This window comes from Hippoglossus stenolepis, chromosome 12, assembly GCF_022539355.2.
Source record: "Hippoglossus stenolepis isolate QCI-W04-F060 chromosome 12, HSTE1.2, whole genome shotgun sequence".
Lineage (NCBI taxonomy): Eukaryota > Metazoa > Chordata > Actinopteri > Pleuronectiformes > Pleuronectidae > Hippoglossus > Hippoglossus stenolepis.
In genome coordinates, this window is record NC_061494.1 from 12084121 (window position 1) to 12108953 (window position 24833).

At 40.8% G+C, this 24833-nt stretch overlaps 1 protein-coding gene across 4 annotated transcripts; it reads left to right on the top strand.

The window, feature by feature from the left end:
- Positions 1 to 1153: 1153 nt before the first annotated feature.
- Positions 1154 to 24651, top strand: col21a1 (collagen, type XXI, alpha 1). Of its 4 annotated transcripts, XM_035172292.2 has the most exons (30): positions 1219 to 1354; positions 3225 to 3326; positions 6564 to 6691; positions 6897 to 7457; positions 7592 to 7757; positions 7841 to 8069; positions 8701 to 8871; positions 10294 to 10371; positions 11239 to 11322; positions 13091 to 13153; positions 13574 to 13627; positions 13717 to 13770; positions 13852 to 13905; positions 16697 to 16750; positions 16839 to 16892; positions 16975 to 17028; positions 17345 to 17398; positions 18923 to 18967; positions 19082 to 19135; positions 19215 to 19268; positions 20191 to 20244; positions 20417 to 20488; positions 20928 to 20963; positions 21572 to 21616; positions 22550 to 22582; positions 22669 to 22815; positions 22942 to 22996; positions 23078 to 23269; positions 23342 to 23419; positions 23511 to 24651. In XM_035172292.2, coding segments are annotated over exons 2-30 (2913 nt in total). In that variant the 5' UTR covers positions 1219 to 1354; positions 3225 to 3324; the 3' UTR covers positions 23699 to 24651. The 4 variants fall into 4 exon arrangements, with proteins under 4 accessions (XP_035028185.1, XP_035028183.1, XP_035028184.1 ...); XM_035172294.2 differs by lacking the exons at positions 1219 to 1354; positions 3225 to 3326 and adding an exon at positions 1154 to 1213; XM_035172293.2 differs by lacking the exon at positions 3225 to 3326.
- The last annotated feature ends 182 nt before the right edge of the window (positions 24652 to 24833 follow it).

The window sequence follows — 24833 nt, forward strand, 5'->3', positions numbered from 1 at the left end:
AAATACTATGTTATAAAATACTGTGTTGTAAAATACTGCGTTATACGTGGAAGTCTTGCAAAGTAAAAGCATGAGCAGTAAAAAGTGTATAAAGTTATGAAGATGTTTATTATATATTATATTATAACATACTAAATAAATGACACAATTGAGTTATTATTAGTGATGCATTAACATGTAGTAGATTAAATGCATTTTCCAACACTAGATATAAACACACACACACAAACCTTTATTGCATGAATTATGTTGTCTGAGCAAGTGGCTGTAAATTAGAATCTAGTTTATTTTCTTAAGTTTATGATAAATTTAAAGCATAAAGATGAAAACGTAAGAAAATTAGTTTGTTGTCATTAATCTGACTCTTTGCTGACACATGACTCATCAAACTGTTTCCATTTGAAATGAATCCTTAGAATTGAGAACATCACTGTTATACCTTCTTCTGTGCTGCATTAACAACAACAGCCTTCTTTTTCATTCAATCTGAATCAAACAGTGCTGTACACTACGCTGTGAAGTGCACAGGCTTTGGTGAGCCTCTTGAAAACATGTTGGTTGATGGGGAGCAGACTTCCACTGAGCACAAACATGATCAAACTTGTTAGCGAGGATCAAACTGAGATGCGGCCGTTCCGCTGATAACAGATTCACCTCTGCATCTCTAAACACTCCCAGCTGCTCACGCAGGAAGAAAAAAGAAAAAAAACACTGCAGCTTTTCACAACTTGTTTGTTTTGACTTTGACGGATGGAGGAGCAGTGGAATTACCTGCTGAACTCTTCAGGTTCCCCCTGTAAGTACTGTGAACATTATAGTAAAAGTGATTCATTGTAGTAACACTTGGGCTCGTCCTGCATCCAGCAAACTCCATGTTCTTTGGTCAATGCCCCCGAGCAATGCACATGCGATCCAAACCCTCAACACTTTTGGAAGGAGGCTGCAGCTCATTACAATTATTTTCCTTTTTGGACTGTCAGAGATTTGCTGTCCGCTTCACTGTGTCATGCTCCCACCCCCTCCTTATCTGCTTCTCTTTCCACCCGTGGTAATTGTGGATGGCTGAAGGCCAGTAAAAGTCCGGAGTAAGTGATTGGAGGGGGGGCCGCCGGAGAAGGAAGACAGAAACAGAGGAGAGAGAGAGAGAGAGAGAGAGAGAGAGAGAGAGAGAGAGAGAGAGAGAGAGAGAGAGAGAGAGAGCTCCTGGAAAAAGGTAGGCTTTCATTCAGCAGAGGAACACGTGCACGTCTCCACAAATTTAGTTTCTGTAAACTCAGGGCTGAGAACAGTATTGATCACTGGCTCTCAATGAAAGGATTATCAGGAATTCACACAAGGGCTCGGACGCTGACTGGTAACTGTTTGCTGGATTTTTTGTGTGGCAGCGTGCTGTATTTATGAAGTTTAGAGATGCTGATTTGCATTTTGTAGTTGATGTTTATTTATAAAGTTACATTTGTCTTATTTTTTAAACTCTCGGACATCTAACTTTTGGCTGTTTGTGAATGTTCACCTGTTGGGCCGGATTCAATTTATTTTCCAGTCTCTTGGTTGTTATGATGTGGTAACACCGTCCAGATTAGCAACGGATCTACTGTGTCAACGTTCTCTCCAGTGTCCTGCACTCTGTGCGGAGTTTTGCAGATTCTGCTGCACATTGAAGACATTAAGCGCAAGTTATCAGTCCCTTGTTTGTGCTAATGTCATGCAAAGAATGCATGGAATCATCTTTTTCTGGCCATTTCTCTTGTTGCAAATGGATTTTTTTCTTGCACATTGTTTGAATCTGTGTGAGAATATTGCATAATGCCCCACTGTGTTGCATTTTCCTCATTCGGATTTTAAAGGTGTGGAAATTGCACGCATGTAAAGAGCAATAAACATTTTGACAATATTAAGTGGACATGTTGACTAAAAAGCAATAACATGTCTAAGCGCCAGTGTTTTACGAGACATTATTTAACAGGTTTCTATGGAATACTGGTGGGGCTTGGCTTTCCCTTGTTGGATGAAGAATTTGGCAGCAACATATCCCACTGATCTTGGCAACCGCAGTTCATGCTGAACAGCAGTTGTTGTTTCTGGACTGGAACAACTTCCTTTTGCCAAATTTACTACAGATAACTATGACTTCAGCCTTTCAAATGGAGTTACAAGCTATTACATGAACTGCCGGCAAAAAACAAATATACTTTGTCAATGTGTCTTCTCTCCGAGCTTAGTGAGAACTTGTTAAGCACATAGATCTGTGGCCTGGCTCTGTGTTTGAATACTGTATGATGACTCAGAGTCATTCACCCTGCACAGGTGAAATTTTATCTGGTGAAATGTGAGAAATGATTTGTTTGGCAGCTTCCTGAAAACAATATCCATCTGGACCTACAGCTATAAGTCTCATAAATCTAGAGTATTAAAACAGACAACAAGACCAGAGTAACTATTATTTTCTCAATAAGTTTTGGAAGCCGAATATTCAACATACCAACGTTACAGTTCTTCGATTCCATCATCGAAACCTGGAACTATAAAGTGTCTGAGCTGCTCCAATAAAACCAGAGATCACTGGGTTCTGCTGCGAACCTGCAACGCACATGCACCTGTTATTTCTGCTACACCGTGCATCCATTCCAACTCCGAGCATCGCGGCCCAACACGTGTAATGTTGCGTTTTGATTCCTGGAAGAAAGGCGGCTTCCCTTCATCGCGACTACATGTGTTTGGTCACCGTCCACGGCCGGAATTTCACCATCTGAAGGTGTAAATGAACGCCATGTGGCTCGGGCCTAGGTGTAGAGACACTCGGTTTGGGGAAAGTCAGTGGAGGGGAAAAGTCACAGTGGTTGCACGGACGCTGCCATGAGGGGGTTTTCCAGCAGCCGCCTCCAGCTCTTCCAGGGAAGGAAAAATTCTGAAGAAGCAGCTTAACGCCCCCTTCGGCTGTGTTACTCCGATCGATGCTGAGGTTGCACCGTGGAAAAAGTCTGTCACATGAGAGAGTGTGACCCCTCGTTGGCTCCATAGGAATCAAGCGGGATTCCAAAGGTTACATCCTGGCTGCTGTTTTGTTGACCTTCATATATCACAATTAGAAACAGCAGTGAAGAAGGTGTATGGTCAGTTCCTTCCTATCAGATTCCTTCCACGAGTCCTGTTTTCTTACACTGGATGCAGCCATAGACTGTATGCAGCATATCTGGTCCTCATTTGCAACTGCTTCCTTTTAGGATGTCAGCAGTTTCTTTTCTCACACGTGCTGGAAAATACCGTAAAAGATAAGCAGCAACAGAAACTTCTCACAATCAACATGCAGCTCTCAAGCTGCAAATGTAAATATGAGTATTTTCTGGTTCCTTAAAATTCATTTTCATCTCTCACTCCATGTATTAACATGCATAAACATAACCATCATTATACTCAGCTCTCATGCTACATGTTTTGTAAGTAGCATGCTGTTGTTTCGTGTCTGGCATTTTTATATGAACTGTTTTTAAAGAATAAACTGCATTTTATCATGTGTTGGACATACCTTGGCGGTGTTTCATTCAAATCTGAGTGGTATTTTGTTTTTGGGCCTATATGACATTTAATGCAGCGCTGGACAGGATTGTTCTCATCATAGACTGTATATAAAGAGGAAGGACATGTCTCCACTATCTTGCAATTTAAAAAAAATTGGCTAAAATATCATGGGTGTGGGTGGAGCCTCATCTGCATAGTTGTGATTGTGGTTTGGAGCCTTGATCACAGTCAGTCACAGCTGTCAATCAAGCAAACATCAGTGTGATAAGAACTACCGGAAATGACAGAAACCTTCTTTTAGACAAATTTAATTGATGTTCGATCCACTAATATGGAGGATGTAGGGTTTATAAACTATATTGCATCCAGCCAACAGGAGGCAATCAAGAGGATTTGGCTTCACTTTTCAGGGGCAGTCATGTTGTTCATCTTTATACAGTCCATGGTTCTCACCATAAAAGGAAAGAATTTGTTCCAATGGCTTGATGTGAGCCTCCTGAGTCCTTGGCTGCTTTGATTACATGCTAACATGCTCATTATTTAGCAGGTACAATGTATCAAATCATGCATTCAATGGATGGATCCAGGTTTTGACCTCATTAATGTGCAATATGAAAAGTTTGGGTGTCACCTAAGTAATTTGGGTACATTTGACACAACATGGATATCTGTACCAACTGTCACAGCAGCATAATATATAATAGATGATGAGATATACATTAGTTTGGCTTGTAGATGAAGAAGGCCTTTGATGGAGAAGAGAGGTTTTGGATCAAACTGTTTCAGCTGCAACATTTTGAAAAAAAACACTGCAGGTGAATTTTTCCGACTGATCCTGATGCCAGATCACAATATTTTTGAACGAGCTATGTTGGGTGAACGTGTTGACCTGATTAAATCCTAATATATCACCTAGCACAGAGGTTATATTGGGATATCAACGCCTTATCTTTGTTTGGAATCTCTGGAGTTTGGGCGAGGCTCCTCAGCAGTCAGCAGTCCTCCATTCAGTGAGGATGTTGTTGTGCAGGTGTGGCGTGGGGAGCCTCCGGGCTGAGGGCAGGAAAATCATTATGGATTGAGTCACAAGCCAGGATGTTAAAGCAGAGCTGGCACTGTGGGTCAATGTGGAAAAAAACTGCGGTGAACCAAAAGAGATGAATCATTTGAACATATTGATCAGCTGATAAATTTCCCAAAATGTTCAAACACGCCACAAAACATTTTGCCAGGTTGTAAAAATAACCGTACTTTACGAAACGACACACCAGGTGACATAACTACTCTTAGTGCTCCAGCAGCATGTGACAGTAACTGGTTAAAATGACTTCAGGAAGGAAGGTATTACACTTAGTTTTAATCCACGAGGGAGGAAAAGTGTAGGAGTGAAGCTTTTTTGGTTGGGTGTGTTGGATTCAAGGCCAAGGGCGGGCAGCGAGAGGCAAATGGCAGCGCATGTGAGGAAACAGCTGATAATCCCACAGGAAACAGTGAACACTGGTTGTGGTCAGAGGTTCAGCGACTTGTTTATTTAGCGCTGCTGGCAGTGCCATGCGAGCGTGCGGTAGATGAGGCTTGAAAGGAAAAAGCTTAGGTGTACTGAGGCGGTGGAGACTGTTGCATGTGGCCAGATGGGGAAGATAGAGAGTGCCGCATGGAGGATGGAGGCCGAGCTCTGAGCATAACTTAGTGGTTAGGAAGTGAATTATGGACTTATGTGCAGCGCTGTCTGTGGCCGCAGTGGGAGGTGGGAAGCGAAAGTAACTCTGGAAAAAGCAAACATGGGCTGATGGGATTTGCACTTGGGAGCCGCAGTGACATTCAATCATGTTCGGCGTAGGTGGCTAATGAGTAGCGCTGCCTCTTTAAGGGCCTCAGCACAGCGTGGTGCCTTGTATGTTTCCTTTTTTGGTTTACACAGTAAGAAAGACAATATGTATCACGTTTATAACCTACTGGTGCTGACTTTTGACACAATATTATTCCATTATATGTTAAGCGGCTGATGCCTAGACCCCAGACAAGTGTCAACAGTGAGGTCCCCGCAAATCAACAAACAGCATTTAACTTGGAATTTAATGCTGCTCTAATTAGAATTTTCATGTATAAAGTTAAACACATGACTATGGTCTGTGAATATGAGCTATACAAATGAACCTTGATTGGTTGGTTTGTTGATTGATTGATTAGCTTTTAGCTTATTGTTCCAGTTGCAGATCAAAAAAGTTAGTGATTGAACCTACAGTACAACATAAGAGCCACATATTTTTATCAGGCAAAACAAAAACTGAATATTGGACTTAACATTTGCAAAGTGAACAGTAATATGATATCATGTTGTCTATAATACTATATATAATATTCCAGCTTTTATGTGCACACTCATCTGTGCTAATGCCTGTCCTGGACATAATTGGACCTCGGTAAAATGTACAGCATAGTTGATGAAAAGTTTTTCTTTCCATCGTGAAACCGGAAATCCCAAAGGATCAAAATGAAATGCATCAACCAGGATATGAACGGCGGAGTCACAAAACCTAAACTGACATTCAAATTCATCTTGAAAATGTTTGAAAACAAGTGTGAATGTGTGCATGCTTCATACTCTGCTTAAGTCATATTCATTCAAAGTTCACCTTCATCTAACAGTCAGGTTGACATTTGGTGCATCGTCCAGAAACATGACTCTGATGCACAAATGCAGCTAAATCGCATGTGTGTACACAATGCTTGAATCATTCAATGTTTGATTTAGTTCATATGAAAGAGAGGCTGGAGACATAACCAACACCCTTGTCATACAACTCAAAGCATCACGTATTCCTTTTAATTACTTATGTGCCAAAAAGCAGATAGTGGGGTAGTTTTGTTTGTGAAGGTTTTGACCACACGGAGCTTAAGTAAATGGCATCCAAATCTCTTTATAATGAAAGAAAGCAATAGTCTGAGACAGAAATATCTCAGAGACCACATGTCACAGAATGCCTGCATTGTCCTTGTCTTTTTCCCTGCAATACAAAGCATGTGTTTCCTTGTCCCTGTAGGTGCACACTTGGAACTTGGCTCTGCTGCATAATGGGTTACAAAGCGACCTCCATGCATTGTGTCTTAAGATGCCTGTGCTTCATGCTTCTCCATTTGTTTAGTGCAGCTCAAGATGAAGACATAAGAAGTAAGAACACTTCTGTCTTCATTTTTCTCACACGTTGTCATGCTTATTGTCCATACATTAAAACCTGCCAGATGCATACAACTGGCAAGGGTGATTTAATGTACTGTAAATGCATTTTATTTTAAATATTACACCAAACGATTGTGATCTATTGAAACGTTATTATTATACGCTACTAACTGTTTATATTTCATGTCTGCTTCAGGTTGTAGGACCGCACCGTGTGATTTGGTCTTTATTCTTGACGGCTCGTGGAGTGTTGAAGATGTCAATTTTGAAATAGTGAAGGGATGGCTTGTCAATATCACATCGAGCTTCAACATCGGACAGAAGTTCACCCAGGTCGGCGTGGTCCAGTACAGCGACGACCCCGTTTTAGAAATACCTCTCGGGAAGTACTCATCCACCAAAGACCTCATCAAAGCGATGGAGAACATTGAGTACATGGGGGGAAACACGAGGACAGGCACGGCCATTCAGTTCGCCACAGATAGATTGTTTGGCTTCTCCGAGCGCAGCCCGCTAGGCATTTCCAGAATCGCTGTCGTCCTCACAGATGGGAAGTCTCAGGATGAGGTTGTGAAAGCAGCGGAGGTAGCAAGGAAAAAAGGAGTAATTCTGTTTGCAATCGGTGTCGGGTCAGAGACAGAAGAGACCGAGTTGAGGGACATTGCAAACAAACCATTTTCAACTTATGTCTTTTCTGTGGAGGACTACAAAGCTATTTCCAGGATCATACAGGTCATACGACAGAAGCTGTGTGAGGGTAAGCAGCTGCTCATCAGTGTGCGCAGCTAAAAGTGTTTTTCCAGCACAAATATTATGATATAAATATCCCTTTCCTGGCAGCATCAGTGTCAGCTCATCAGCTATTTTTGTCACTGTTTATTTCCTTTGCAGAAACCGTTTGCCAAGCAAGAATCCCCGTAGATTCACGCGATGAGAAAGGTTTTGATATTCTCTTACATCTAAATTTGGACAAAAAAGCAAAGAAGACACAAGGAACATTTTCCGGCACCAAGGCCTATGAAGTGACGCCTCGCATTGACTTGAGTGAAGCTACACGGTAAACACCTTGCCTCTATACTTTCTTGATTATCATCAGTGTGGCACAGTCAAAGTTGTCTAACTTTTAATTCGGTCAACCAGGAACCTTTTCCCTGACGGCCTGCCTCCGTCGTATGTTATCGTGGCCACACTGAGGTACAAAGGATCTGTGACAGCTGAGGAGTGGGACGTGTGGAGGATACAGAAGATTGACGGGACGCCGCAGATGGCGGTGACTCTAAATGGCTTCGACCGCACCGTCATGTTCACCTCAACCAGTCAGGCACAGAGCGGAACGCAGACGGTCAGATTCTCCCAACAGACAGCACGGGTAAAGCAACGCTTTGAAAGAATCTTAAAGGGGACAGCTTATCCATCTAATTACACAGGCTGCAAAATCACATGTATAATGTGGCTCATGTATTTGGAGAAATTTGTAGTGAGAAGTTTGAAAGATGTGGGTGTTCACCAGAGCGGAGGGGTCAAGCCATTGACTTTATATAAAGATGGAAGACGTGTCTCAACTTCCTCCCATTGTACAAAAATGAAGCCAAAATATGTTGTGGGTGCTGCCAGCTTGCACTTAATACATTTTAGGGGCCAAATCTAATATTAGTACCAGGTACTAGCCACATGGTAGATTGATTACTCACATCTGTACGCAAGCTGCTGCTGGCCACTGCGAGGAACACGTTTATACAGTGTGGGTCAAAGGAAGATACGTTGCTCAGATGCATTATAGGAAATATAGGATCCAAAGTGTCTGGATCTTAACTCTTCAGTTCATGTTCTTGCCCTTTAATAACTAACACATCATGTTGGATTTTATTCAGAAACTTTCACACCCTTTTCCTTCGAATTTTCTCTGTTTTACTGTTCAACGTCTTTGTCAGAACAATTCCAGGATGTGTCACTGTGTTAATCATAACTATTTTCTATTTCTTTCCAATGACCAAAAAAAGGTGTTTGATGAGAAATGGCACCAGCTGCGGCTGCTGGTCACTGAGGAGGATGTGACTCTATATGTTGACGACCTGGAAATAGAGACTCTGCCCTTGGAGACCCCTGTTGGCATCTTCATCAATGGAAAAACCCAAGTTGGGAAATATTACAGAAAGGAAACAACGGTTCCAGTGAGTTCGTCATTATCAACAGCCTCATTTTTTATAAAATAGTCTATAAAGTTGTTTGGTTCAGAATTAAATCGTCAGTACATTATCTTGACTATAGATAGAGGGAACATTTTGAGTTGTTGGGGAAACTTCACACTGATAAATGTTACAGCATCGCACAGCTGGGTTTATTGGTGACTCCTGGGAGACATGGTTAACTCCTTGGACAGTAAATTCTTGGCATAAATTAGCCTTTTCCCCCGAAAGCTCTTATTAATCGTTGTTTTATTTGTCTCCGGTGGAATCATTTCCACCAAACTTGCTATGTTTGCTATAAATCATTATTGTGCTGTGGAATTTCTCCAAATATCTGCATGATACAGCTTTTTAATACAATGATACATAAGAGATCTTTTATTTTGAAACTATAGCACAAATTGACAGTTTAAAAATACCTCGAGACACATATGTGAACACTTAGTTTGACAATGTTTGGGCCAATCGTGTTCATAATGATGGTGGATGAAATAGAATCCACAGAATAAATTAAATTCAAGAAATACTGCCATTTTTAAACTGAAACCCTTCATTCGTCAAGCAGTGGATTATAATATAAGCTAAAAATAAACATGATTTAATCGGAAACAGCTCTGAGTTCCATGAGAAATATTTGGAGAAGGACTGTTCAGAAGAACCCTTTGTTTAAGAAGGAAGGAATGAAGGAAGGAAGGAAGGAAGGAGGAATATAATTCACTCACGACATTTACATCTCACGTATCAGCCAGTATGTTGACACATCAATATGAAGTGAATGTCCCGGGCCACTCTTATTAGGATCGTGAAGTTATAAGGAATATAACCAAGTGGTTGTTCTTATATAAGACAAGCTTGCAAGCTTGTAACTGGAAGCAGATCTTTGTAACTGGACCCTAAAAAATTACAACATGATCAAACCACAATGCAATTTTTAGTGTGACCCAACAGACTAAACCAAACATTCTTATGTTTAAAACTAAGTACAATCCCCTATTAATGAAATGTAAACCACACTGCACTTGTGTTTTCATGGGGCTGGAATTAATATAAATCACATGTAATGATCGTCTCCCCCCTCGCATAGTAACAGAAGTTAAAACAGCCGATGCACTGGAGCCATTTTACCACCAACATCAACAAAATACCAAATAATGGAAGAATGGTGTAACGTTTCTGCAGAACACGTCCAAACACCGGAGGAGGTCTGGCAACTCGACGCTGCCCAAAACACAATGAGGGCCCTAATCTTTACTTTAACAGTTACACAAGAGCAGTTTCAATTCAATGGAAGCAAAGCACTGATAAAAACTGGGCTTGTTTGTTATAAAAATACCCCTACATTGTGTTTTTTTCCCCCAGCAGATTGTGGTTGTGTTTTTAACAGGAAGTATTTCTCCTTTTCTTCAGTTTGAAATTCAGAAACTTCGCATCTATTGTGACCCTGAGCAGAATAATCGAGAGACTGCATGTGAAATACCTGGAGTCGTGAGTACCAACAATCTGCTTGGTTGTTTTGTGACAATGACTTCTTCTCACCTACTTCACGCCTCAATCCACCTACATCTGTTTCTGCTCTGAAACACACCGCGCTGTTTTTCAGCCAGTGGTTTTATTATCATTTACCTCCACGCACTGGCATGGCATGAAATGAAGCTTTCCTGTTCCATATTTCACAAGTACAGTGTTGCATTATTGTGCATGTGAAAGTGTAAACTCAGCATCCATATTTTCAGTCACATCTGTTTATGCATAAAATAATGTGTTGGAGGAGGACGTGTGGCTCGGCTTCAAACATACTATACTCAGTGGAGTTTTCTGCACCGTCTCCTGGCACCGAGTGTGTTGTCGTGAATCAGTGGCCCATTGTGCTGGCTTGGAAATCGCTATATCCGCACAACCAGAGCCAAATGACTGTTTGTAATGTGAAGAGGCTAGATAAAAATATCAAAAGAGACAAGATGAGAAGCCTGAAAATTCTTGGCAAGCATTTGCAATGAAATCTCCAAACGCGGAGGCTCGGATGCCTCTCGGGGCAAAATCTCACACCAATCGATTTAAAAATAAAAAGATATTTATGGTTCATATTCAACAACAAGATTTTCAACACATTCCTCCATTATCTGTACGGCTCGTAATATAAGGGTTGCAGGGGGAGCTGAGCCAATCCCAGCTGTCATTGGGTGTCAGGTGGGGTGCACCCTGAACAGGTTGGATGTGGTTTGAAATATTAAACACAACAAGACATATTATGACATTTTAGAAAATTGCAATATGCATTTTTCTATCATTTGTCAATCCAGAAAATAGTAATGAAAAATAATATATATTTTTTGCCTTGCTTGTTGATTACAGTGCTCCAACAGTCCTGATTACACTGAACCTACTGAAGAACCTTGTGTTTGTGCTCCCGGACCCCCTGGACCTCCAGGAATGAAGGTCAGCTGATCTCTTTCTGTCTTTTGTCATGCACTCACTTGGATATCAGACTTGTAGAGTTTGTTCAGCGCTCCATGCCGTTCAGACCGATGGTTAAATATTTACTTTAGACAGCGGTGGTGTGTTTAGATAAAGTGACAACAAAATAACTGAAACTTTAGCAGCGCCTGTTTGTGTATACATGCAGGAGAGACAAAGAGACTAAATGGCTTCTGTTTGGAAGGGAGCGAAAAAACTTTGGTTTTATTAGAACTTAGAAAATATGTGCTGAGCTCCCAAGTGATGTCTTAAATCCTGCTCATGTGATGAGGTTGCACTTTACATCTGATTACAGCCTGTAAACACAAATGTCCCTCATGCCAGGAACAGGGCAGGAGGTTTTAAACTCTTTCATCTTTTAGATACACAGTTACCTGTTGAAAACGTTCAGTTTTACAAATCCCTGATGCACCAAACAGCTTCTTTTCTCCACTTGAGGCAAATTGAGGCTTGTCGCGGTGAGTGAGTCACAGTTAGTCTTGTAAGATCCTCTTGTACTGTACTGTTTGCTGAAAACAAACCAGACCACTGCCTAGGATAAACACTGGTTAGAATGGAAACTTACCAGACGAGGAATAAACCCCATGTCTCTATTGATCACAGGGTATTAACCAAATAAAAGCAGCCCTGGTCTTCACACAAAGACGTCAGAGAGATTTTTATCTTTGCCATCATGCGCTTTGTGAGGAAAACTTACATGGTTTCCAGCATGTTTTGCGTTTATTAGGTCACCGATGTGTCTACTCGTACATGTACAAGTAGATCAAATGTTGCAGCCATTGCTGGTTCACAGATGTTCCTTACAACCCCACACAGGGCTCAACAGCATCATACATTATAGATAGATTAAATCAACTCAAGGCATGAGAAAGCTCATTGTTACCAGAGATGTTTTAAAATGATTCATTCATGATGTAATTATGCAGTGTCTGGTCTAAACCTGCCTGTTTGGGGTGTTCTGTTCTCCCGTCCTCTGTTAATGCTCCAGAGCTACTTCAGAATCATTCCATGTCATTATGAGTCCTCCTTAGTTCTACCATATACTGTCACTTTTTATTTTTGTTGACGTTTTTATAAACAGTCTATGGTGCAGAGTGAAGTTAGAAAACTTTGTGTTCATCCTACCTGGTTTATCTGCAATGATGATTTTACCATCAATGTTTTTCCATAAAATTAATCTGAATTTGTGGTTTATATATAAGTTTGAATGATTTACAAAAGTTGTGTCTTTGATTTGAAGACATCTTTCTAAAGAGATGATAGAGTGATTCTATGAATAATTTTGTCATGATGGAAGGCAGCACACATGATGATGTTGATGTCTTTGTCTTAATCTGCTCTATTGAAATAAAAAAAGAAGATGAAAATGATCTGGAGACAATTTTCGACCTGCAGTTAGAACCAGTTACCCACCACAGTTGTAATTTATCTGTAGAAGAAGAAATGTTCAACTTGGTCCACAGACTGAAGGCACTGTCCCGTCCCCACTGACTGCTACAGAGAGCTAGTTGCCTGTTTATTCCATTTCTATCAATATCAAACGTTTCACGTGTCCAAACTGCACTAAACTCTGCTCGGCACTTCCTCTGGTAATTTACAATACACGTGCCAAGTGTGAAGTTGATAAGATGAACGGTTTGCAAGATATGTTTTTCATATACAGACAGCCAGACGTTTGTGGAATCAGTAAGTAGATGGGATTAAGTTGCCTTGTTGCCTCTCTGTACAGGGAGAAAATGGAGGCAGTGGTAAACCTGGTCAGCCTGGAGCTGCTGGTGCTGATGGTAAGCCTGTGAGTACTAAATAGTTCAATATCCACACATACAACTGCCAACAACACTGTCACAGCAGCATGTGAGGAAATGCCAAACCCATCTGAGTTAATGTACCCATTAGGTCATGACAATTTCTGCTTGTTAATTCTGTGTGGTCAGGACTGCATCACAATCTTTAAACACACTGCTAAATAAGTGGACTAAATATACTTGTTTTTCCACTGGGTAAATGTATGATTTGAGCAAAAGTGACAACACAGTGGTGATTTTGTGCATGAAACCCAAACAGAAGTGAACCACATGCTCTATACGTGATCAAAAACTCCAAAAAATAATTGGCCCCGTAGCCAGGAGCCACACAGACAACATATACAGAGCTGAAGGGATCTAAATGTTTAAGTGTGTGTTTCTATTGTCCTGTTTTGTTTGAATTTTAGGGCATTCCTGGCAGCAGAGGGAATCCAGGGCTGCCAGGTCCAACAGGAGTAGAGGTGAAGAAAATCACAGATTCTACCTTAATATTCAATTCAGCATCAAGAATGAAAAACTTAAAGCTGCTTTCTTTTGTTGCCTCTGCCAGGGGCTACGAGGGTCACACGGGTACAAAGGGGAGCAAGGGAGGCCCGGTGCTTTGGTAGGAAGGTCACAATGGGTTTCATTGCGATGCTGCAACACTAATGTGTGACTAAAAACTAATACAAGTGTGTACTTTCAGGGTGAGAGGGGCGTGCCGGGATTATCGGGATCGTCCGGGAAGCCTGGAGAGAAGGTGGAGATATGTGTTACTCAAACATGCCGCCTACGTTTCTACTTCATAATCCTGTAATGTGTCACGATTGCTCAGCTTTAGAAGCTTTCTTTCTCACAATATGATGTTTAAATGTGGCCTGAGGCAAACAGCTGCTGTATTCACTGACCAAAGTGGCAAAAAAACACTAAATTGTCCAAGTTAATCCTCTTTCTTTGTGTTATCAAATGTAGGATTAACAGGAAACCCCTGCTAGATACATCACCGTGAAGTATTGAAACACTGCTGCATCAATCACTCTGAAAACCATATGTTATTAATATAAAGCCAGATCTCTTGGGAGCTGCTTTACTGTGGGACAGGAGCGCTTTGCAGAGAGAGCATGAGGGCCTTCAGAGACTTTTGAAATGTGTTGATATTTCCTGGCTTTTGTTCTGCACGTTGACTTTGTCAAATCAAACAGAGATTATTTCTTTGCTCTTCATAAGGAAACTCACCCGCACCTAATTACACGTACCCATAAATATCAGTCCCCAAACTATGCCTGATTGTTTTCATCAAATCCATCAATTGTTCTCTTTGAAATCAACGGAAATTTTTGTAAAACATCTTAACCCACGATGTTAAAGAAAGGGGAAAAAAAAATCCTGGATCTGCCCCCGTATCCGGGTCTGGACCAATATTTTATGGTTCCTTCCCAGACCCACACCACACTCTTCTAACAAGTTTCATGATGTTCCTTGGAATAGATTTTGCGAAATCCGGTTTACAGACAAACCAACCAACAAACGGGCAAGGGTGGAAACCCAACCTCCTTGGTGGAGATAATCAAGACAACATGAGATACCAGAAAGCCTGAAGGAACTGATCAGGCCTCCACAGAGAGGATGTTTGTCCCTTAGTGGAGGCCATCAGTTATGACATCTGTGAAATGAAATGAGACAAACCTTGCTGTAGTGCACATCTACTCCAATATGTTTCTTACATTCTTAAAGAGAAGACACGTGTACAAAATATGATTTGGCCTCCTTTTAGCAGAATGTGAGCGAGCTCAACCTTTCTCACGTTTGTGGCTACCGAGAGAAGTTAGACCAGATTCAAACTCAGATTCGGTTTCTTTGTACATTACAACTTACATGGGGTTGAAATGCTGTACTCCACAGATCAGGGTGCAGGTCACTTTTAAAAACAACATAAGACACACAGTGACCAGTGGCTTCAAGGACCCTGACAAGATGTTTTGTTTTAGATGTTTTATTTCTGGAATTGTGTGATATTCAGGACCAACATTGTCATACATTATCTCAGTGTGTTACTTATGGATGAAATTATAGTGAAAATAAATTCCCCTCAAGGACCCTTAAGTGTCCCCGGTCCCCACTTTGAGGACCCCTGGTCCATGCGACTGAATTCCCCTCCTGTCTTGGCCAAGAGGTGTTTGCATCCAGGAAAGCTGAAGAGCCTCCTTGCAGCAGCAGGGAGCCTCTTCTCTTTGATTTATAGAGGGACTCCTCATCTTGTAGAGTGGAAGATTTTCTTCTTGGATGCAAAATCACAAACTTACAAACTACTACACCAAATCATTCCCACATTGTAAGACCACCAAAGGGTGTAGTCTAATTTTCCTGGCCTTGGATGTAGAGAATGGAAACATGAGCTGTGCTCTAAGTTAAGTCAGAAGACCATAATTCAAGAACACGAGAGGAAGAGAGACTTTGAGCCACTTCTGTCTTCATGGCCACAGACGTTCATTACCCTTTGGAGGAACATCTTAAAGATAACAAAGTCCATATCCAGTCTTCTGTTGATCTTTGTAGTTCATTAACACTGTCATGCATTCCTGGGGAAAGAGTAAGCCTCTTAGTGAAAGCTCCTCATTATCAAATCTGCCTGCTGCAGGGTTTCCTGTTCACCTGATCTGTAAACTCACCCACCACCGCTTACCTTACTCCTGCCAGAATCTATCCAAGTTTTATGATCCATGTGGATGCACCCTAGCATTTGCAACACAGGCCAACACAACAGTAAAACTCAGAAATAAAGCACTAAAACGACCAGTTGGTTTCCATGAACCTCTGGTTCATTTGTTCTACACTCACTAACAGAACCGTTGTGATGGACGCAGCTGGAGAGATGTTTGATAGACGTTGTGATACCACTGGAGAATTCTTTCATGTTGACTGCATTCAGCTTAAAGTAAAAGAAAGACTCATTGACTTCAATGTATTTTTATACACAAAAAGGTTTTTTAAATGAGGCCAAAAATATCATCCACAAAAGTCCCTGAGCCAGACAATGTGGTTTTACACCGAACAGAGATTTGATTCTTCATGAGCTGAGGATCATACTTTTGAATGCTGGGATGCAAAAGTGGAAAAATCAAAGGCTTTGTCCTTTTTATTCTGACAATGTGAAATAGATTCACATCATATGTAGAGGCTGCATTGAACAGATACTCACATCCAGTTTTAGGTCAGGCAGTGACACTTTTAAAATGCCAGGATGATGCAGGGGAGAACGAGTCACTCAAGTTTCACTCCAAGAAATGGTTGAATTCATTGTCGCTGCTGACTCCTGTTTAACACTGACTTCATATCTGTGACCATGTAGAATATACAGTAGATCTATGTGTGTTCTTGTCTTACACTGTATAACTTCCTGATCGGGCTGAAGATGAGTCGTTTAATATATAGTAGAAACTGGATGATGCAGTCAAACAAGTGGAAGATTCATTACAAGCCAGCTCGGATCTTAAAATGTAACTATTTTAGATTACATCTAAAGATGATTCAAATCTTTTGACTTTTCTCAGGGCTCTATAGGATCTCCAGGTACCGCAGGGTTACCAGGAAAAAGTGGTCTATTGGTAAGAGCACAGATATTCACCAAAAACCAGTTTGTCACTGAGTTGACTGAGGAATATAACTTTATCTTGGGTTGCTTGATATTTCCAGGGAGAAAAGGGAAGTATGGGACCTCCTGGGCCGCCTGGTCATCGAGGAGAACCTGTATGTATGAAGCACTTCAGAACCATATCCAGATCTCTTGGGCCGTTATTGTTCTGTGAAAAACAATTTTCTCTGATTTCAGGGCCGACCTGGGAGAGATGGAAAGAATGGATTTCCAGGAGGTCCTGGTCAAAAGGTCTGTTTGTTTTGACACTTAAGGAGAATATTAGAGATCTGGAGTGTGCACGATCTTAAGAGCCTTTACTGTTCCCCACAGTTGCGCTGTCGATGTTTGGCAACCATGGGAATGGAGTCATAACAGTGCTGGTGTCCCCTTTCCCCCCCCCCCAATCCCCAAGAGACAATTTTAGTAAAGATCAAAGATGTTCTTCATGTTTTAGATAAATGTCTTTTCTAATTAATCCAACATGATACGTAAAATGCATTAGAAAATGGTTCGTATGCATTTAATTAAAAGCTCATGGTTTTTATTTTTCCGATGTGTTAATAAGGGAGAAGTTGGGGCCACTGGCATTCCTGGAGCTGATGGAAGAATGGGCCATCCTGTGAGTTGTAAACACATACATTAGTCAGTGTAAATGTTTAGTATTTTAGAGTTTGCTCCAGCTGTGTGTATTGCCTTACATTTTCACTTGGACTCGATGATTTTGATGTAAAGTGTGATGCAAATGGTGCATGAATGAAACATGAAATGGACTGTCACGCTATGTTACCGTTTAAACTTTGCAGCAAAGCATTTTGCCAACAAGAGAAGGGGGAAACTTGATGTGTGTGTGATACTTTTACATTACGGTTCATACACTTCTACACAGAAAAAAGGCTCTAAGTAAATCGTAGCTGACATAAAAAAATAATGAATAAAATAGATGCATAACGTGTTTGAACCGCAGCAGGACTGCAGTGTGTTAACATAGTGTCAGCAGTGCAGAGAACACCCCTGACAGCCAGTAAATTAAGGGTATTTCCCCTGTAGTTCATCCCAGGATAACCCTGTTATGTAACAGCCGGGCTCAGGCTATAATCTGAAGCAGCGACTCATCGGGGGAACGCTCTGGTGCTCTGGCAAATCTGTTTTAGGAAGAAAGTGTTTTTCAACCGGGCAGCCACCCCACTGATCAGGATCTTAAGCGTGGTCCAAAAGTTTGAGATGGGTCTACAAGAGGATGAGTCAGTTGCTCCACACGGCTGTAAGCCATATTTCCCCCACTAGAACAATAGAGTTAGCTACGTCTCCAAGGAGACAGGATGAGTGCTGTGCTTCCTCCTGGTAAAACACGATGCGGCTCAGTGTGGGCCCCAATATAGGGATGTTTTTTTTACCTATAAGTTAAGTGCAAGTGTGTGGGTGGCTTGATCTGTATCTCCGCTTCCCTGCCTGCCTTTAATCCATTCACCATGCACATATGTTACTCAATCGTTTGTGTGAGGCAACAACCACACATCTGAGAACATTTATCTCAGAAGAAAACAACTATGACAAAAAAAAACTAAAGAGGCTGCATGTGTTGAACCGAATAAACTTTAAACGTATTAAACTGTTTATTTTAAAATCTGTTTCTGCTGTCATTCTCTTTCCCAGGAACAGTTTAAACTGCAACTGCATCGTGTCTCTTTGCATTCATCAGCAAATAAAACACTTGCAACTTATATTGTTCATCTCAGGATCGAACAGTTTGACATGCAGATTCAATTTTGGACAAAACTTTTCGTGCACAGGCTGATGCAATTTAGATCAAGAAGTTACATGAAATACGATTGTATTTAAAGGCTTTACATTTACAAAATACGATTTCATTTTTCCATTTACTCGATGATATATTAATCGAGGTAATCTTCATGACTGACACCTGAGACTGACTCATGATTAGTCATCGATGTCATTGTGCGATATTTTTGGCTTAAATTCTGGAAAGTGGGAGAAAGTCAATGCTGCAAAGCTATTGCAGAAGATGATGCTATGGATACTGGAGCATGTTTAAAATATGGAGAATTCACTTAAGACTTGATTCTAATTCCATGTCATTTTTTGAGATAAACAGATGACATATAATCTGTTCCCTTGGTTCCAGGGTTTACCTGGAATACCAGGAACTTCAGGCCTGGATGGTCATCAGGTAACAATGTCCCAACAGATGTGCTCTTTAATTTAGCTTATTCTTTGTGATAAAGTTTGACTGATAAGATTTCACCGATATCATTATATTTGACTGATTCGAGTCTCATTTAAGGGGGAGACTGGTTTGCCCGGACCAAGGGGCCTTAAAGGATCGTCTGGACCTCCTGTAAGTTCACAGTTGTTGTACAAAACAAAATGTATATTTAACCTAGAAAACGATAAAAGATTTCGTCACTCTCCTGCAGGGTGAGATGGGTTTACCTGGTGCACCTGGTTTAAAAGGACCAACTGGATCCAAGGTAAACCTTTATTCTTATCAGAAAATTCACCTTAAGTCTGCTGCTGTCAGAATGAAGCTGTCAGAGTTAGTAACTGGATTACACCCACGCAACAGACATCAAGCTTTAGCACGGTCTTTACAGAGGATAAACTCTGCACTACATATAATGACAATTGATCCCTCTCTGTATCCCTGAGGCCGTGAGAGCACTGGCTCAAACTGTGAGTCAGAAAAGTAAACACTGCAGCTCAATCTACAAGAGCAATGTCGTAATTAAAGCCGACTCTAACCACAGTGTAGAACATTTAACTAAGTACGGGTGATGTATTGATGTCGATTTCATCCAGCCTATATAAAACACACTGCAGTGCATAAGGTCATAGAAACGGTTAAAGCCTTCTTGAAGAAAAAAAAAACGTTCTTCGAAAGCTGCTTGTGTCAGCAGCGTGACATGACATGTTTCGTTTGGTGACTGTTTCTCTAAAATAAACTGAGCGCGAAGTAACGACCTCTTGGCGTCACAGGCATGTGCTAAATTCAGCGGTGATCCGGTCGTGCTGCTTTCGTCAGTGGAACTTCAGTGGAAATGTAAGCAGTCTGGGCTTGTCTGGTCTGGCCGCCCTGACTCCTCATCACGTTTCATTAGCTGATGTTGCCTGTAACGAGCCAGTGTGTATTGGTGAATGGCACACATGTTAAAAAGCAGACTTCAGACTGAAGCTATTTTTGTTCAACTGAAAAATAAATTTGACGAGACACAATTTAACGTCATGCTGCAATCGTGCAACATGCCAAAACTTCATGAAATCATGCATGTATTAAAAAAGTAATTATTATAAGACAGTGAAAATGAAAATAATAGCTGCTCAACAGTCAGTGAAATTATACGGATACTTTTACATTGTGACTTTTCTATAACCATGTTTTATTTCTTTATCAAGGGGCATAAGGGTGGAAGTGGAAATCCAGGTTTACAAGGAACACCAGGGCCTGTGGTATGTTTCTGTTTAAATAATCCAATATTAACAGGAGCTGTATTTTTTACGTAAAGTACTGTCAACTGTATTAAATCAATAAAATTTTGATATAACGTAGTTCAGTAATAGATAGATAAATGAACTGTGTTCTTGTTTTTGATGATTGGTCTTTATTTACATGCTTTTAAAGGGGAGTGCAGGAGAACCAGGAGCAGTGGGTCAGCCGGGGCACCCGGGCATGCCAGGCCTGAAGGGAAGCACGGTGGGGTTTTCTGTTTAAACCAACATTCTTTCCCCCTTTAATCTAAAAAAGCATGATTTAGAATAATAATTTATTATTATGAAAATTCATAATTAAATGTTCACGACATCTGGTCAAAACAGATTATTTATAGTATGTCCATTGGAATTTAGTCACAAATATTAGTTTTTCAGAGTTGTTGTAATGTCCCATCTTCTATATTAGCGACTGATTTACGTTACAATCACTTCTTTAGGCAAGTAATCTTTCTAAGCAATCTCACGGGCACATTTTATTTTGGACATGTATACAAAATATACTTAAATAAACCTGATACATGAGAAATTGTCTCTGTTATGTAAAGTAACTTGCACTTTCTCTATGAATCCTTTGTTGCTTGTATTTTTCTCCTGCTGCAAAACATCAATGAAATTATAAACCATGTTTTTATGTTCACCAGGGACAAAGAGGAAATACAGGTGACCGAGGAGTGATGGTAAGACTCCAGACATCCAATCAAACAAGCAGATTGTGCCTTCATGTTATCGACCTCTCTGATGCTAATCTAGAATCTAACAACAGCTCATCAACCTTTCAAAATGTCTGAAGAAACCATTACTGGTCTGCCAAAATCCCAGTGGAACTTTAAATCAGATCATTTTTGTAAGCATGTATTTAAGGCTCTCTACTGCTCGGGTAAAAGTGAAGGAAATATTGTCTTTGATCCGTTTAATATGGAAATCAATATATTCTAGTGGAAATATAGCTTCATTTATCACATATTTCACATTGGTTTGGAAAACAATCATATAGTAGCTGTATTTTGTCTTACAGAGGTATAACTGGATGTTTGACTTCCATCATGTTTTTATCCAGTATGCTCCATCTGATCAATTTCATGTTATGTGAAGAAAATGAGTGCAATTATATTTATGTAATCAAATCTAATGGGTGTTAATGTACCACAGTTAAACCACATTAACACCTGCGAATATAACCAATGATTATGTTCTGAATGGATGGATGTGTATCTACATCACTGCAGTATAAACCTTATAGACTAGTGTGGTGTTGTCATGGTGATCTAATGATTTTTGTCACCAGGGATTGAAAGGACAAATAGGAGGACAGGGTCGACCAGGGAATGAGGTGAGTTTATTTTGGATCAGCTTTCTTGTACGATAACAAATTATTTAGCCTTTCTTTAATGATGTGACGTTTCTTGTGTTTAGATTCAGAAATTAGAAATGTAAACATTATTATCTAATAGTACTGAGTGAAATGAATGATGTAAATGGCCATGAACAATATATTAATATACAATAAAGTCATTACCTCCAGCAATGATATCACCTGTAGCTGTTTTCCTACAAACTGATTTAAATGGACTCTTGAACACGTTGATCATTGGCCAGGGAAGTCATGGTTTTTTTTAAGAGTTTTGAGGGTCCACAGTGCCACCATGTGGCCATTTACAAACCAGTTCTCCTGAGCCATGAAGTTTGACTTCCTGTTTGGTCCAGTGCATGTCTTATCTATCTGAAAAGGTCACACTCTATTTCTGTGGCTTATTTGTAGATTTTCTTCTACTTTAAATGCAAACCTGTTTTTATCACTGGTAAAGATTGTATCTTGTCTCCACCAGGTTTAGCACATATTGGAATTGGATAATTTGTGTTTGATGCTCCATACTCTCATTTACTCTGCTGCCACGGTCATAGAGAAATAATTTATTTCATGTAACTTCCCATCATTCTTGAACACACTGTGCAACGGTGAACTAATTTATGACACGGTCCCATATCCAAGTGATTCTGCTGATATCTGATGCTATTGTAGTTCAAAGGTGGAGGTACAGCAACATGATGACTTTACCTGCTCATAGCAGACATAATTCAGACTCAGTACAAATTTTACAATTTCCATTATTTCAACATTATCCTACAATCACAATTAATGTCTGTGACTGTGCATTTTGATAAAGATCTAAATGCAGGTTTTGCAATCTTGTTACAGTCTTTTCCTGCATTTTTCTACTGTTTTCATTGACTTTTCCCTCGACTTAATGACTTTGATTGACAGGGCTCCGCTGGTCCCATGGGACTGAAAGGAGAGGTAAGTCTGATATATTAATTACTTTTCCTCCAGCCAGTCTGAATTATCATTTGTGTTGTTTAACCCTGGGCTTGTATTTTTGCCAGAAAGGGACATCAGGGGATCCGGGGCAGAGAGGTCAGGAAGGTCAAGGGGGACGGCCTGGACAGTTGGGTCAGTCAGGCCCATCTGGCCCCCGAGGGCTGCAGGGGGACACTGGTCCACCTGGTCCACCTGGACCTGAAGGAAGATCTGTATGTGTGATTCACATCATGTAACACGTTGATAATGTCTTTATCATGATTAATCATGTCTGAGATTAATGACATCGATGAACTGTAGTTTACTGGAGATTCATATGATCCATTACTTTATCACAGGCAAGCGAGTTGTCGGACAACCACATTCGGCAAATTTGCAGAAACATTCTCCAGAGTGAGTAGATAGATACAAACAAATGTCGTATCCCTGTGTCTTGACCACACACATCTGAAATTTTCTCTTTGTCAATTGTAGCTGAGCTGCCTTTATTGTTGCTGAGCAACCAGCAGAGTAGCTGCACCCGATGTCAAAGCCGGCCTGGATCTGCGGGTCCTCCAGGTCCAGCTGGGCCCCAGGGACTCAGGGGTCCTTCTGGACTCGGCGGCTCCAGGGGGCAGCCAGGCCACCCTGGTCGGCCGGGACGTCCTGGTATTAACGGACTCAAAGGTAAAAGAAAGCATTCAGACAACATTGAAATTATTTTGCAGGATGCTCAAACAAGGACACTTGTGTTTGCAGGAGAATCAGGTTTCAAGGGTGAGAAGGGGAGTCCGGGTCGAACCATGATGGGAGACCAAGGGCCACCGGGACCTCTAGGTAAATAATGTTACTAATCATTCAATTCATCATTCATTATTTTCTGAGACCATATGGAAGTTAAATTGATGAGGTGCTTGTGTCTCCACAGGTCCAATGGGTCCCCAGGGGTACAGTAAACCAGGTCCTCCAGGTAACCCTGGACCCCCTGGTCTGAACGGAGCAGAGGGTCAAACTGGTAACCCTGGCAAACCCGGTCCGCATGGGGTGTGTGATCCATCCATGTGCTACAGTAGCATGATGAGGCGGGATCCTTACAATAAAGGACCAATCTATTGACGTCACAACTGCAGGCACCAGTTTCAAGTTGATGTGGAACTAACGGTCATTCTCAGGAAGATCTCATCTTTACAGTTTATCTCTGTCATGGAAACAGAACGGACCTCTTGTCTGTCACGTGATCTCAAACAACACAACCAGATCCTGTCATATTTTCATCATTCTATTGGTGCTTTGTATCATTGTTCCGACATCTAAGAGCATGCTTTTTTAATAGAGAATCAATAATTGGCTCCAGTTAACAACTCTCATATGATCACCATGGTTTCCATGTCTGGGTGTCCCTCAGGGCAGTATGGCTGGTACATTTTCTCATATTGCCCCCTGGTGTTGCTTCGTTGCATGACGCTGTCTACATTTTCACAATGGGTGCTGTATGTTACATAAAAAAAACAAAAAAAAACAAAAAAAAAACAAAGACGTCTATAATCTCTTAGTTCCATGTTCGGTGATTTCACCCTATCAGACAATGTTTCAGCACTAGACTGTGAGTTTGATTTCCTGTGGTTGCTGATGAGCTGCTGTAAGCTTGTGTTCCTGAAGCATCCAGTTTAACTGTTAATACGTAACTCTCAATGAAAACAGAAGCTAATACTGCGTATCATCTGAGATAAATGAATACTTCTGTTTATGATAAGTTCCTCCATGTGTCATTTAATTCCAGTTAAGAAGTGAGATGTTAAAAGATTCACCATCTAAGAACATGCTGACATTTTAATTTGAAGTTTTGTGTCACGTATGTTCCTGAGGCGTACCTTTCATTACTGTAGCAAGTATTTTATTGTTATTTATAAGAGAGTCATGACTGTGTATTTCAGCAGTGACGTGTCCTGAGTAACTTTTGTAATTTTATTGTGTGTTAAGTTGACTTTTGTATGAATCTTTCTTTTTTTTCTTTTTTCTAACTAGAATTAAAAAATATCCCAATGACTTGTGAACCTGGATAGTCCTCAGCTGTGCGCTTCAAGTTTCAGTTCTATTTCAGGTCATGTTGTAAATGTCATCATCTAAGATGGATGGATGGATGGATGGATGGATGGATGGATGGATGGATGGATGGATGGATGGATGGATGGATGGATGGATGGATGGATGGATGGATGGAGACAATACTGCTGGATATACAATATGTCTA

Bases quoted from the DNA above. Each gene is read 5' to 3' on its own strand.
- col21a1 (XM_035172292.2), top strand. The intron at 22,816-22,941 runs GTATGTGTGATT...ACTTTATCACAG, and splicing joins CTGGACCTGAAGGAAGATCT to GCAAGCGAGTTGTCGGACAA. The intron at 22,997-23,077 runs GTGAGTAGATAG...TGTCAATTGTAG, and splicing joins TTGCAGAAACATTCTCCAGA to CTGAGCTGCCTTTATTGTTG.